The following is a 14,648-nucleotide window of genomic DNA, read 5'->3' as shown; positions in this document are numbered from 1 at the left end:
GGGGGCCGGGGGCGGCGGGCGCCGGGTGGGCTGCTGCGGCGCGGCGCTGGCTTTGGGCAGGACCTCCGCTGTCGGGGAGGGTGAGGCCCGAGGGAGAGGATGGGACCGCGGGGCGCTGGGCGGGCGTGCGCGGCTCCGGGGGGCAGCGCTGCCGTCCTTGTCCCTTCGGCCTCCGGAAAGGGGGGGGGGGCGCTCGGGGTGGGATGCACGGGGCAGTTCGTCACGCCGAGGGGCAGGTCTTGGGCCAGCCTTTCCCCATGAGGGACAAGCCGTCGCCGGACTAGTGCCGTGGCCCCGGGAGGAAGGTGCTGGCAGGGTGCAAGTCCCCAGTGGTAACCTGGATCAGCACCCAGCGGGGCACCCCAGCACCCACTCGCTGCCCCCTTCTCCTGCCCAGCGCATGGCGGCCGTCGATGCCCAGGAACGATGCCCGGAAACCCCGGGAACGTGCCCGTTGGTGCCACGTGGTACAAGAGGGCACCTGTTTCCTCTGCCCAGTGCCACCAACCAGGGAGCAAATGGTTTACTTGGGGTTTAATGAGTGGTGACCAATTGGGGGGGGGGTGTCAGCCAGCCAAAGGATTGGCACCAAAGGGCTGGCGGGGGGAGAGGGGGGCAGCGGCGGAGGTTGGCACCGCGCTGCTTTGCATTTTCAATGACAGACCCATGCGGGGTGCTCGGGAGAGTGGAAAAATCTTATTTGTCACCTGCTGGCGGTGCGCGGAGGCTCCTGCGCCACGGCTAATCTCGGGGAAAATGAGGCTGCCAGCGGGGTGGCCCGCGGGACGGGCAGGGTGGAGCGGAGCGGGCGAAGCCGGCTCCACGGCGGGCACAGCCCAGCGCCAAGCCCTGCTCCGGGCTCCGGGTGCAGGGCCCCGAGTGCCCCCCGGGTGGGCACCCATGGGGGCAGTGCACCAGCCAAGCTGCTGGGTCGAACCGCCGTGTGCTGGCGCCAAGGCCCGTGGCACGGATCCTGCCCGCCGGTGCCAGGCTGAGCGCTCCTCCAGCCTGCACTTCCCGCGGCCTCGTGCCTCGCTCCTCTCCGCGCGCCCGGGCTCCAGAGTGCCAGGTCCAGAGGCTGGCACTGCCCGCATGTCTCCCCGGGACACTCGCAGGAGATTTAAGGGAGGGGGGCAAACAGAGGAACCGGGTGCAGGTGCTGCCCGGCCCCCGCCTCTGCCTGCGGGTGCCCATCTCGCGCCCACTGTGCCGAGGCTCCCCGAGACGCCAGCCCCGGCGGGACGCCGCAGCGCTCTGCGGCCGGCACAGATTTATCCGTTATTTTATATCCACACGCCTTTAATTTTTACAGCCCTGTTCGAGCAATACCCAGGGCTGTTAATAACTCCAGTCCCCCCTGCTCCCCGCAACGCTCATCCATCAGGCCACCCCCCCCCCCCAGGGCTGGGTCCCGGTGCCCCTGCGCACTGCTGGGGTCGGTGACGCTCGGCTGGCCGGGGGGGTGCCCACGCGGGGGGTGTCCCTCCGCTGGGGGGTTCGCAGAGCCCCGAGCGGGCATTGCGCAGAACACCTCGAGCTTCCCGGTGTTGGCGGAGGGGTACGCCAGCGTGCACGTGTGCGGCAGTGTCGGGGTGTCTCGGCATGGGTGCCGGCGTGCGGGTGTTGACGTACGTGTGTGCATGCTGGCTGGTGGGTGTCGGGGTGTGGGCGCCCTGGTGCACGGCTCGGTGCTGTGCTCGCTGCCTCGCCCAGGCTGTGCCCCCTTGCAGGGTGGCACCCGGGCTGCTGGCAAGTGCAGCCCGAGTCCCTCCCCCCCCAGGCTGGGAGGGCTGTGCCCACAGCAGCCCGCGGCGCCCACAGGAGACGGCAGGGCACAGCCGGGCACGCACCAGCTGAGCCACCCGTCGCCGTGCCAAGGGTGGGCTCCCCAGGCCCCGCGGCGAGCCTGGCACAGCCCTCTGGCCCCAGCACGTGCGAGCCCGGGGGTCTCACCCCAGCACCCAGGAAAACACAGCGCACCCGCCGAGGCACCCGGGGCCGTGCAGGCCAGGCGGGCGAGCGTGGCAGGGCACCCGCGAGCCTGGCATGCAGGGTGGCCGAGGAGGGCCGGGGGGGGGGTACGCAGTGGCTGCGCGGGGCTGCCGCGGGCGGTGGGGAGTGGTGGGTTATAAATCTCCTTGCTGGGCCCCCCCGTGGCAGAGCGGCTCACGATATTTATGTTGGGGATTTATCTGCAATGCAGTTTAATACTCCCGGACCTTCGCGTGCCTGCGTGTATGTGCGTGCATGTCCCCCTCCCCATGCCACCCATGCCCCCCCGTGCCATCTCCTGCCCACCCCACCATCCGGAGCAGCCCAGGCTCCGTCTCCTCCCCTCCCCACCCCACAAGCCCTGCACCCTGCACCCACCCCGGCACCACGGGACAGGACGGGACAGGACGGGACAGGACGGGACGGGCGCCACAGGTGTCCGGGCACGGCGGGGGGTGCCAAGCAGCCGGGATGCTCCTGGCACAAGGGCCAGCCGTGCCCCTGTCCGGGTGCCAGGCTGCTCGGGGGTGACAGCAGGGTGCCCGGACGGGGGTGCCGGGCTGGGAGGCACCGCCGGCCCCGTGCCAGCCCCCGCGGTGGGGGGGCTCGGGGGCTCGGGGACCCCCCCTGCCCTGCCTCCCCCGCCGGCGGAGATGAGGTAAGGCTGGCGGGTGGCACAGGGCTGCTCCATTTGCATAATAATCTCGTTAATGGAGCCCGGCCTGCGGGAGAGCCGGGCTGGAGACGCCACCCCCTCCCCGCCCCGCTGCCTCCCTCCGGCCCCGCCGCTCCGGCAGCCGCGGCGCGGGGCGCGGAGCCGAGCGCGGGGCGCGCAGCCGGACGGGCGCCGCCGTGCCGGCCGCCGAGCTCCGCCGGGCGCCTGCCGAGCACCCCCGAGCGACCCGGTGAGCACCCCCGGGCGGCCCTCCCCCCTCCCCCCCGCCCCCGGCCCCGAGCAGCCCGGGCAGCATCCCCCGAGGATCTCGGTGAGCAAATCGGCGAGCAACCCCCGAGCACCCCTCGGGGATCCTGGGCAGCAGCCCGAGCAGCAGCCCGGTGAGCATCCCCCGAGCATCCCGGTGAGCCCCCCCCTTCCCCCCCCCCCGGCCCCAGCATCCCTCGAGCTTCCCGGTGAGCACTCCCCGAGCTTCCCGGGTAGCATCCCCCAAGCATCGCGCTGAGCATCCCCCGAGCACCGACGAGCATCGCGGTGAGCACACCCGAGCACGCCGAGCACCCCGGCAGCACCCCCGAGCACCCCCCGGCCCCTCGCCCGCCGCACCGTGCCCGCTGCCGGCCCCGCAAACTTTCCGGTGCCGCCGCAGCGGGCTCCTCCCGGCGCCGCGCAGCCCGGCTGCGGCGGCGGGGACACAACTTTGCCCAACTTGCGGAGGGAGCGGGGGCGCGGGGCTCTGCCGTATCCCGATTTGGGGGGGTCTGTCTGTGGGGGACTCGGCCGCCCCCCCCCCACTCGGCTCTTTGTCGCTGGCGCGTCCTCCCCCCCCACCAAATCCAGGGGCTCCCGAGGGCGTCACTGAGCAGGGACTGGGGTTCTCTTTCAAAGCCGCCCTGAACCCATCCTTTCCCCCTCCCCGCTTCCCCCTGGGCAGACCCCCTCCTCCCCGACACAGCACCCCTGCCAGAAACCAGCACCTGCTGCAACCGGCACTGGCTGGTGGAGAGGGGGTTGGGGGGGTCACTATGAGATGCCCGTAGGACTGAGGGTCCCTCGGTCTGGAGTTAACTTTGCACACACGCAGCACAACACAACACCGTTTGACACCATGCGATGCAACACGACCCAACCCAACACAATGCACACAACACAACACAACCCAAGGAACCCAACCCAAGACAGCGCAACAAAATGCAACACAGCACAATGCAACACCATGCCACGCATCGCAACGCAACACAACCCAGCGCTACACAAGAAAACCCTGCACAGCGCTCCCCAATCCAACACAGCGCAACATCCTCCCACTCAAACTCTCTGACAGCCCCCCTTCTCCAAGCTGCTTCCTGCCCCATGCCCCCCCCCCCACCCAGAGGTGCTGGGAGCCCTGTGCCCCCCCTCCCTTCCACTGGCAACGTGGGAAGGGGTGTCACAGTGTGGTGTGGGACTTGGCTCTCCGGACCACCATGCAGCAGATGCTCTCCTGGGCACCCTGGGGTGGGTGTGCTGGGATGGAGCTGTGCCAGGGGGTGAAAGCTGGCTGGGACTGGGCAGGTGGGAACCTGCTCTGGGCACTGGGGTTGCTGGCCAAGGGGCAGCCAGAGGAGAGGGCTGCCACTGAGCTCCTGGCATGGCAGCCAGTCCCAGTGCCACCAGTGGGGCGCACAGGCAGGGACTAGGATGCAGGTGGTGGTGACGGCAAGCAGCAATCTCCTTGCTCCTCCCAAAACACCCCTAAATCACATCATCCGCCTTTTCCAGGAGCTTCCTGACTCACCCAGGCACTGTCCACCACCTCCTCGGAGCAGGCATGGCTCCAGCATGAACTGCAGGGTGCCTGTGCCTGCCCCCCGCCTGCGCTGAGCCCCCCGGCACTGCTCGCAGCGAGCCTCGGCACCCAGCCATGGAGAAGACCTACTCACTGACGGCCCACTATGATGAGTTTCAAGAGGTGAAGTACGTGAGCAAGTACCAGAGCGGCACTTTGCCCAATGGCTTTGCCCTCCAGCTGGGCACCGGGGCCAAGAAACGCCGCGGAGGGCTGCCACGCTGGAGCCGCCGGGAGATCTGCCTCCTCTCGGGACTGGTGTTCGCCGCAGGGCTCTGCGTCATCTTGACGTGCATGTTGGTCCTCAAATACCTGGCGGCCGAAGGGGACAGCTACTGCCTGGAAGGCTGCCAGGAGAAGAAGGCCTTCTTGCGGGCGTCCCGGTTCCTCAGCGCCAACATGGATGCCACCATCGACCCGTGCCAGGATTTCTACTCCTTTGCTTGCGGCGGGTGGCTCCGGCGGCACGGCATCCCCGAGGACAAGCTGGTGTACGGCACCATCGGAGCCATCGCAGAGCAGAATGAGGCCAAGCTGCAGGCGCTGCTGAGCCGCCCGGTGCGGCGGCGTGCCCGCGCCTCAGCCGAGAGGAAAGTCAAGGAGTTTTTCCGCTCATGTCTGGACCGGGCTGAGATCGACCGGCTGGGCCCGCAGCCCATGCTGGAGGTGATCGGGGAGTGCGGCGGCTGGGACGCCACGCCGGGTCGCGGTGACCTCAACGAGCTGCTCTACAAGACGCAGGGGGTCTACAGCGCCGCGGTGCTCTTCTCGCTCACCGTCAGCCTGGACGACAGGAACACCTCACGCTATGTCATCCGGGTGAGGGCTGCCAGCACCCTGCCCGCCGCGGGGACCCCCTCCGGGGCCGGTGCCTGTGCAGCTGGTGCTGCTGCCATCCTTGCCGCAGGTGGCACAGGGATGGGGACAGCCCAGGGTGCCCTGGTGCTGCTGCCTGGAGCTGGTGCCCCCCCCCCATCTCCCCACCATGGGACCCCAATGCCAGGCTGCCCCCAGTGTGGGTGGTAGGGTGTTGTGCCGGGGCGGCTTGTCACCTCTCGGATGGGTGGGGGGGACACGGGCAAGGGGGATGTATGGAGTGGAGTGCTGCCGCCTACCTCGGTGCTCGTGGGAAAGCCCCAGGGGTTGCCCTGATCCCAGAGCGCCCTGCACCTGAGCCCCTCACCCTGGCATCCCGTCTGTCATCTGCACCCCAGGGTGGGGGAGAAGCCCAGTGCCAAGCCAGAGAGTTTCCTGGTGGCCTTCCCACTGCTGCCAGTCCATGCCCCTCACCCCACGGTGTGGCCAGCGGCACGAACGGGCTTTGTGCAGGCAGCCTAGGGGCAGGCACCCTCCGTGGGCCCAGGAGCACCGGGGTGGGCACAGCGGGGCCACCATGGTGGGTGCAGCAGGGGCACAGTGGCGGCACAGCAGGGACCTGGCGGTGGGCATGGCAGTGGGCACAGCGGGGACACGGTGATGACACGGTGGTGGACACAGTGGGGGCACAGCAGAGACACGACGGAGGTGGGCACAGGGGGGCCGTGGCAGTGGGCACGGCTGGAGTACAGCAGTGGGCACAGCAGGGGCACAGCGATGGCAGCGTGGCAGGCACGGCAGGGACACGGCAGGGGCACAGTGAGGGCATGTCATAGGCCCAAGAATGGCACAGCAGGGACACAGTGGTGGCACGGCAGGGACCAGCAGTGGCTGGCACAGTGGGGACATGGTGGGGACATATGGATAGGGAACATGGTGGTGGGAATAGCTGGGGCACCCCCCCCCCCCCCCCCGTTCCCTGTGAGCTGGGGAGGGGGGGGGGCTGAGGGGTGTGGGTGTGTGGGTGTGGGTGGGTGTGTGGCTGTGGGTGGGTGGGTGAGTGGGTGTGTGTGTGTATGGATCTGGGTGTGTGGGTGTGGGGCGGTGTGTGCACGAGTGGGTGTGTGTATGCCCACGCGTGGGAGTGGGAACGGGAAGGAGTAAGGGTGCGATGGGGAGCGGGGGTGTGGGTGTGCGGGTGTGTGTACGCTAGAGGGAGCATGTGTCAAAGGGAAAGGTTTTGTGTGTCCGGAGGGGTGTGATGGGGATGGAGCAGGTGTGAGACGGGTGTGATGGGGTGTGGGGGGCGCGACAGCCAGGCTTTGTGTGCGAGCGAGACGGGTGTGATAGGCTGTGCTTGTGTGTGTGAGATGGGGGGGGTGGGATGAGGGGTGCATGTACACAGGATAGGGCGTGAACGAGGAGGGCTGTGTGTGTGTGTGTGGGTGGGTGGGTGGGTGGGTGGGTGGGTGTGGGTGTGTGTGGGTGTGTTCAGGCATGTGCAAGTTTAGTGCACCCGTGGCTAGGAGACGGGTGGGTGTGGGTGTTTGTGTGTGTGTGTGTGTGTGTGTGTGTAAGAAAGCCAGTATGTCTATGTGTACAGGCGTGATGGGGGTGTGAGCATGCACAGATGTGTGTGCATGTGTGTTACTGGGGGTGTCCTTCACAGCTGCGTATGCAATACTGTGCGTGTGCCTGTGTGCGTGTGTGTTCAGGCACGTGCACGTGTTAGTGCACCCGTGGCTAGGCGACGGGTGGGTGTGGGTGTGTGTGCCTGTGCTCCAAGCCCACTGCAGGCTGTTCCCCCCCCGCCCCCCAACAACAGCCACGGCACCATCTAGCAGGAGGGAAACTGAGGCATGGGGGGGGAGGGAGGACAACAGCCCACTCACGCCTGGGGCTGACCCACAGTGCCACCACCCTGCGGTACCCAGAGGGCCAGGGCTACCCTGAAATACAGGGTTGGAGGTGCTGCACCCCGGCTCTGAGAGGCCCTGCGGGACCTCACACCTGGGGGGACGCGGGAGGCTGCCCACCCCGATGGTGGGTTTGGTCTAGCTGCCATTACCCAATTGCTTCCTGCACCCTTGGTGACAAGGAGGGGTCGGCCACAGGTCCGCGGTGGGGGGTAGGGGACCTGGGGCCCACTGGTGTCTGTGCTGGGGAGGAGGGGCCCAGGGGTGCTCCTGTGCAATGGGAGGGTCCCCAGGGTGTTATTTTGGGGTCTCTGCTCTGTGCAACTCTGCAATAACCCAGCGCCTTGCTCAGCATGGCCCCCACCCCAGGGTGCCCTGGCCCCTGCCCTGGGCTCTGCTCACCCGCTCCCCCATCTCCCCCGCAGATCGACCAGGACGGGCTGACGCTGCCCGAACGGACCCTGTACCTGGGGCAGGATGAGGAGAGCGAGAAGGTGAGGGGGGCACCCAGGGCTCAGCGAGGGCTCAGTGCAGGGGGCTGCCAGAAGGCACCCTGCCTTCAGCTTGGGGCAGCACCCGCAGCGATGCCGAGGGGCCGGGGTGCCCCCTGGGTGCTGTGGGGTGGCGCTCACTGTTGGCTCCTCCTTTGGTGCAGATCCTGGCAGCGTACCGAGTGTTCATGGAGAGGCTGCTCACCCTGCTGGGGGCTGAGCACGTGGAGCAAAAGGCCCAGGAGATCCTCCAGCTGGAGCAGCACCTTGCCAATGTGAGGGGGGACGGGCCTGGGCTTTGAGGTGCCCCTGCCCAGCCCTTGGGGACCCCAGACCCAGTCTTTGGGATATTACTCCAGTCCCTTGAGGACCCTTATGCCCAAGGAAGGGGACCTCTACCCCATCCCTTGGGGACTCCCATGCCCACCTCTTGAAGCAACCACCTCAGCCTTTTGGGGACCCCTAACCCATCCCTTGGGGACTCCCATGCCCACCTCTTGAAGCAACCACCTCAGCCTTTTGGGGACCCTCATGCTCAGGCTTTGGGGACCTCAGCCCTGGGGACTCCCATATCCAGCCGTGAGGGACCACAACCATAGGGAATGTCCATGCCCAGCCCTTTTGGGGACCCTCCCCCACATCCAGCCCTTGGGGACCCCAGGCCTAGGTTTTGGGGCACTGCTGGCAGCACAGTGAGGCATGGGGCAGTGAGCCGGGAGGGGTGCAGGTCAGCAGCCCCTCTTACCCCAGAGCTGTGCCTCCCCCCCGGTTGCGTGGTGATGATGGCCGTGCCCACCCCTGTGCAGATCACGGTGTCCGAGTACGATGACGTGCGGAGGGACGTCAGCACCATGTACCACAAAGTGACCCTGGGCGAGCTGCAGCGCATCACCCCCACTGTGAGCACCCCTCGCACCCACCCTGCCACCCCACTTCCCCCACCTGCCCTGTACCCCATAGCTGCCCCTGTACCCACCCCATGTCCCTCCCTACTGCCAATCTTGTGACCCCAGTGCTAGCCCACAGCCTGAGTAACACAGCACACCCCACCAACCCAATACCTCAGTGCCCCCAGAAATGCCCTCTCTGCCTCAGCTGCCCCCCAACTACTCTGCTCCAGAGGGCCAAAAATCCATCCCGCACTTTCCTGACTGCCATGGAGCAGCACCAGGCCCCAGGCTTGGCTCAAGGGCGAAGGGGCGGTGGGAGAGTGGAAAGCCTGGAGCAGAGTCAAAAGGGGGCGTGGAGGGGGTGTCCCTACACCCACGCTGACAGTGCCCCTTGCCCGCCCTGCCAGCTCAAGTGGAAGCGCTTGCTGGACCGCATCTTCCACGACAACTTCTCAGAGGATGAGGAGGTGGTGCTGCTGGCCACTGACTACATGCACAAGGTGTCCGACCTCATCCGTGTGACACCCAGCAGGTGAGGGGCGCAGGCGGCCCCCCCCCCCCACCCCGCACCTTGGGGCCACCCCACACTGCCTGGAATCGCTCTGCCTGGCTGTGGGACCTCCCCCCCCCAAAACGGCAGCCTCTTGTCCTGGCTCAGTAACAACCCCCTTTGCATCCCCCTCCACATGCCAGGCTGTGCCCTACAGGCCCACCTTGTACGGACTCCCACCCCCCCCCCCCCCCATCACCACCACCTATAGACAACCCTGGGCACAAAACTGGCACTGAGGCTGCTTTGCCCCAATATTTGGGGTGTCTCTGCTGCAGGCCATGGGGTGGGAAGAGTCATGGGATGGCACTTTGCTCAGCCTAGCAGGGGATGGCAATGGGGAGACATGGAGAGGGGGGGCTGACTGGTTCCCCCATCACCCCCATCCCAAGGAGGCCAGGCCAGGCCAGGCTTGGGGACCCCAGGAGAACTCCTGGCAGAGGGACTGTCACAGGACCCATGGTGGTCTGGTAGTGACCAGCTGCCCGTCGAGACTCCGCCATGCTGCAGGTCATCAGAGTCATCACACAGCCAATTCTGCACCGCATGGTGCCCACTTCAGGGACATACACAGTGCCAATCTGTTCCCAGGCACCCATGGGACATAGCCACCCCCATGACCTCCCTGGGTCTTGAGCATCCAGGCTGGGTGATATGCTCCCTGCCCCTGGCACACGCTCCTCATCCAGTGCCTGCGGACCTGTGGTACCCAGCTGGGGGAGGGGGCCTGATCCTGCCCCCCCCACCAGGATCCTTCACAACTACATGCTGTGGCGCATTGTGGTGGTGCTGAGCGAGCACCTCTCAACGCCTTTCCGCGATGCCATCCATGAACTCTCCAAGGAGATGGAGGGCAACGAGAAGCAGATTGAGCTGGGCAAGATCTGCCTGAGCCAGGCCAACAAACATTTTGGCATGGCTCTGGGTGCCCTCTTCGTCGAGGAGTACTTCTCCTCCACCAGCAAGGCCAAGGTAGGTGGTGCCACCTGCAGGCATGGAGCCATGTCACCTCACAAGGTGGCCACTGCCACCCTGCACCCCAAGAGGGCTGGCAGCCTGTGGATGCTTGGGCTCATGTCCTCCCCCAAGACGAGGGGTCACTTGCTCAGTGACACCAGTGGGCACTCCCAGCCACCATGGCAGTGACCTGACTGTGTCCACGGGGGTGACAGGTGGCAAAGATGCCATGCCAGTGCTCATGGTGACCCACCATGGGTCCTGCCATAGGTGCAGCAGCTAGTGGAGGACATCAAGTACATCCTGGACCAGCGCCTGGATGAGCTGGACTGGATGGACGAGGAGACACGGAGAGCAGCCAGGGCCAAGGTATTGACCCTAGGCAGGGGGCATGGGGGACCTCTCCTTCCTCAATCATGAGCACATACCCCTGCCCTTGCCTCCCCCCAGCTCCGGGGTGCCAGATTTGCGGGTCCTGACCCAGCAGCCTGCTCTCCCCACAGCTCCAGTACATGATGGTGATGATCGGCTATCCCGATTTCCTGCTGACACCAGAGGCCATTGACAAGGAGTATGAGGCAAGGGGTAGCCCAGGGCCACACAGGGGCGTGGGTACATGGTGAGGGGCAGCCAGGCCCCACTTCTGCTTTGGTGCAGTGCAGTGCAGCGTCCGGGAAGGGAGATGCTCTGCCCCTAAACAAGCTGTTCCCCACTAGCTCACTGCATGGTCATGGCCACGTGGGCGATGTCATGGTGTCCTGGGGTCCAGGCTGAAGTCCTCTTCCTCATAACCAGGGCTCAGCCTCATCCTCACCATGGGGCTGGGGGGGTGCCCCAACCCCCCTCCCCCCCCCCCCGGGAGGCAGCAGAAATGTGGCAGCCCATGCAGGCACCACTGTGGAGGATAATTGCACGGGGACATGCCCGTGCACATGGTGCATGGAGCACTGCCCTGCCCTGCCCTGCCCTGCCCTGCCCTCCCCCCCCCCCCCCCCCAGGACACGGGGCACATACATGTGTGCCATGTCCAGTCCGTGGCCACAAACCCACACCCTGTCCCCAGATCTCCTGGGGATGAGGGGGGACACCCCAGCCCTGCTCCCCACAGCCAGGAACACAAGGTCAGGGGATGGGGGACTGGGGGGGGGGGGGAATCCCCCTGACATGGTTGTGCCCTGCACCCCCCCCGCAGTTCGAAGTAGACGAGAAGACCTATTTCAAGAACATCCTGAACAGCATTGCCTTCAGCATCAGACTCTCCGTGAAGAAGATCCGACAGGAGGTGGACAAGTCTGCGTGGGTGTCACTGTGCCCGTGGGCATGGGGGTGGCAAAGACGCAGGGCATGGCCCAGCCCCACTGATGCCCATGGGGCTGGTGCCCACAGGGGTGTGCACAGGAGGGCTCAGCGCAAGCCCCCGGCTATGTCGGAGGTGGCATTTCCCACCCCCACCCCAGGCGCCTGCACAGCCTGGCACCTCTGTCTCTCCTTGCAGGTGGCTGCTGCCCCCCCAGGCACTGAACGCTTACTACCTGCCCAACAAGAACCAGATGGGTAAGGTGTTGCCAGCCAGGCAGGCCAGCCTGGGGCCTGGCACAGGGTCACGGGCCAGCTGGGCTCAGCCCCACTGCGGGGCGGGGGGGGGAGGGGGGGTGCAGCTGTGGCGCAGGCAGGAGGGCACCCAGGGTAGGCATGGTGCGTGGGTGCCCCAGTGCAGGCTCTGCTGTGGGTGGGCAGGAGGCAGGGTGCCCCCTCCTGCAATGCTCTCCTGTGTCCCCAGTGTTCCCCGCTGGCATCCTGCAGCCGACCCTCTACGACCCCGAATTCCCACAGTGAGTATGGGGCTGGGGCAGGGGCATGGGTGTGGGGGGGTGGGTATCAGGGCAAGGCATGGGGCTAGGGGTGCCAGGACAAGGTATAGGATGACAGGGAGGACATACCATCCTGAGGGCACCATCAGCACTGGCCCCTCCACAAGCTCAGCTCTCCCCACCGCCAACAGGTCCCTGAACTATGGTGGGATTGGCACCATCATCGGGCATGAGCTGACCCACGGCTATGATGACTGGGGTGAGTGACTCCCCCCCCCCAACCCCATGATGGGGAAGGAGGAGGGTTTGATGGGAGCATCTATGAGGGAGGGTTGAGGGAGGGGGGCAGGACACCTGGGTCCCTCTGCATGACCCATGGCCACGGTTGCCTTGGCAGGGGGACAGTACGACCGGCATGGGAACCTGGTGCACTGGTGGACAGAGACGTCGTACAGCAAGTTCCTGAAGAAGGCACAGTGTATTGTCAATCTCTATGACAACTTCACTGTCTACAACCAGCGGGTGAGACCCCCCTTGCCAGCCAGGCACTGCCCGGGCATGCTGCCCCACGTTGCAGGGTTCCCCACTGCAGAGGGCTCACTCCCTCCCTAGAGCCAGGTGCCCACAGAGAGAGCATGCTGGTGCCCAGCTCTGAGACCCAACAACTCATCACATGTCAGCCAGGAAATTTCTTGGGCCCCCGGACAGGGGAAACTGAGGCAGAGCCTCGGTGCTGGTGTGGTGAAGGGAGGATGCCTGGCCCGGGGCCATCTCCGCTCACCTGCCCCGTCTCTCTTCTCCTGGCAGGTGAATGGCAAACACACGCTGGGGGAGAACATTGCTGACATGGGGGGACTCAAACTCGCTTACTACGTAAGTCCTTCCCCCACCCCAGGGCAGCATGGCTCCAGCAGGGCCACGGGGCTGCTCCCTGCTGTGGGGAGCAGGCCTGATCCTGCCGGTGAGATGCAGGGGCAGGTTTGGGGTGGTACCCATGCCATGCCCTTGCTCCCCAGGCCTACCAGAAGTGGGTGCGGGAGCACGGCCCTGAGCACCCCCTGCACCACCTGAAATACACCCACGACCAGCTCTTCTTCATCGCCTTCGCCCAAGTGAGCCTGCACCTTGGGGGTGGGGGGGGGGCATGCACACGGCACGTGCTGGGGTGAGGGATATCCTGCTGGAGAGGGCAAGGGGGCACTGGCACCCTGCTCCCCACGGGCACAGCCGCCCACGCTCCCAGGAGACCCTACAATAACAAACATGCCCCCATGCTCTCCCAACCTATCTTTACCAAACACATGCGGCCCTTGAGCTCACAGGAGACCCTACACTAACAAGCACAGCCAAGGGGTCATTGCCCTAATCCTCCGGCAGCCGGCAGGGCTGGCGTGCCCCATCGGGTGCCCCCGGCCTGCTCACCACCCCCCCCCTTCTCCCCCCCGCAGAACTGGTGCATCAAGAGACGATCCCAGTCCATCTACCTGCAGGTGCTGACGGACAAGCACGCCCCGGAGCACTACAGGTACCTGGCCCCGAAACGCGGCACGGCGTGTGCCAGCCTTGCCCGCTGCTAGCAGTGCCACTGCAAACTGGGGAGGTGGTGAATTGCCCCCTTTTGGGTGCTGGGGAGAGCAGGAAAGGGTTAAACCTGCAAGCTTGGGGTGGGCTTGGCTGGGGCAGGGGGCTTCGGAGGCCAGCGGGGAGGTGCCGAGCTGGGTAAGGGGGAGTTGGGCAGGGGGCACGTCCTCCCCAGAGCCGGGTGTGTGGTGGTGGCAGAGTCAGGGTCGCGGGTGCCCGGCTCTGACCTGCCCCCCCCCCCCCCCAAATCTCCCGGCAGGGTCCTGGGCAGCGTGTCGCAGTTCGAGGAGTTCGGCCGGGTTTTCCACTGCCCCAAGAACTCGCCCATGAACCCGGCTCACAAGTGCTCGGTGTGGTGAGGAGGAAACACCCCCCCCCCGGCAGGCTGGCAGCCCCCCGCCGCCCCGCGCCCACTCCCCTCTCCCTCCCCTGTGCCTGTCCCCCCCTCTCCTGCTTCACGGGCAACGGGGGCACCCCGGACGACCCCCGGGGGGGGGTCGCTTGCCCCGCAGAGAGGCCGGACCGAGGCAGAGGGAGACACTTGGGGCTGGTGGCGGCTCCTCCCCAGAGCCACCCGCCTCCTGCCCGCTCCGGGACCCAAGGATGGTGCCAGAGGGGGGCTGTGTCCTGGCATCCCCATGGAGGACCGAGGCCGGGCACCCCCGGGCACCCCCTTTTCCGTCCACCTGCCCTAGACCCTTCTCCAGGCCCTGAAACATGGGGCGCAGCCCTGGGCTCAGCACGGCGATCCTGCCCGCTCGGCACAGGGCAAGTGCACCGGGCTCCTTGGGGCCACCCGGTGCCAAAGGCTCCCCCTCACCCTCTGCCCAGCCCCGTCCTGCCCCCCGAGCAGCCCTCCCACCCCCGCGGTGGGCACGGGCCGGGGCGACGCCAGCCTGCCCTGGGAGCAGGGGCAGCCGGGGTGGGGGGCCGTGGCGCTCTGTATTTTTCGCTGCTGTTTCTGGTCAATAAAGCGCTGGATCTACAGGGCGGGTGGCCAGGGGCGCTGCCCGGGGACCGCGCGGGGCAGGGGCCGTCAGCGGCGGGCAGTGCTGATGGATGACCGAGAGAGGCACGTGTAGATGTGGAGCGATCCCCCCCTCGGCCACCACCCGTGCGGCAGCGGCCCCCATCTTGCAA

At 66.7% G+C, this 14,648-nt stretch overlaps 1 protein-coding gene across 2 annotated transcripts; it reads left to right on the top strand.

The window, feature by feature from the left end:
• The first annotated feature begins 2,791 nt into the window (after positions 1-2,791).
• Positions 2,792-14,498, top strand: ECEL1 (endothelin converting enzyme like 1). 2 transcript variants are annotated; one of them, XM_068954432.1, is made up of 18 exons: positions 2,792-2,897; positions 4,430-5,315; positions 7,654-7,722; positions 7,884-7,994; positions 8,526-8,618; positions 9,017-9,141; positions 9,909-10,131; positions 10,387-10,485; positions 10,620-10,694; positions 11,309-11,412; positions 11,612-11,670; positions 11,897-11,948; positions 12,119-12,186; positions 12,325-12,449; positions 12,735-12,800; positions 12,944-13,039; positions 13,376-13,452; positions 13,768-14,498. In XM_068954432.1, exons 2-18 carry the CDS (start codon positions 4,572-4,574, stop codon positions 13,865-13,867), a joined length of 2,286 nt encoding a protein of 761 aa, XP_068810533.1. In that variant the 5' UTR covers positions 2,792-2,897; positions 4,430-4,571; the 3' UTR covers positions 13,868-14,498. The 2 variants fall into 2 exon arrangements, with proteins under 2 accessions (XP_068810533.1, XP_068810534.1); XM_068954433.1 differs by lacking the exons at positions 2,792-2,897; positions 12,944-13,039 and adding an exon at positions 2,934-3,048 and having other exon boundaries at positions 13,768-14,492.
• Positions 14,499-14,648: the final 150 nt, after the last annotated feature.

Source organism: Struthio camelus, chromosome 9, assembly GCF_040807025.1.
Source record: "Struthio camelus isolate bStrCam1 chromosome 9, bStrCam1.hap1, whole genome shotgun sequence".
NCBI classification, from domain to species: domain Eukaryota; kingdom Metazoa; phylum Chordata; class Aves; order Struthioniformes; family Struthionidae; genus Struthio; species Struthio camelus.
Note: the sequence above shows the minus strand (reverse complement) of the source record. Positions and strands in the feature narration are given on the sequence as shown.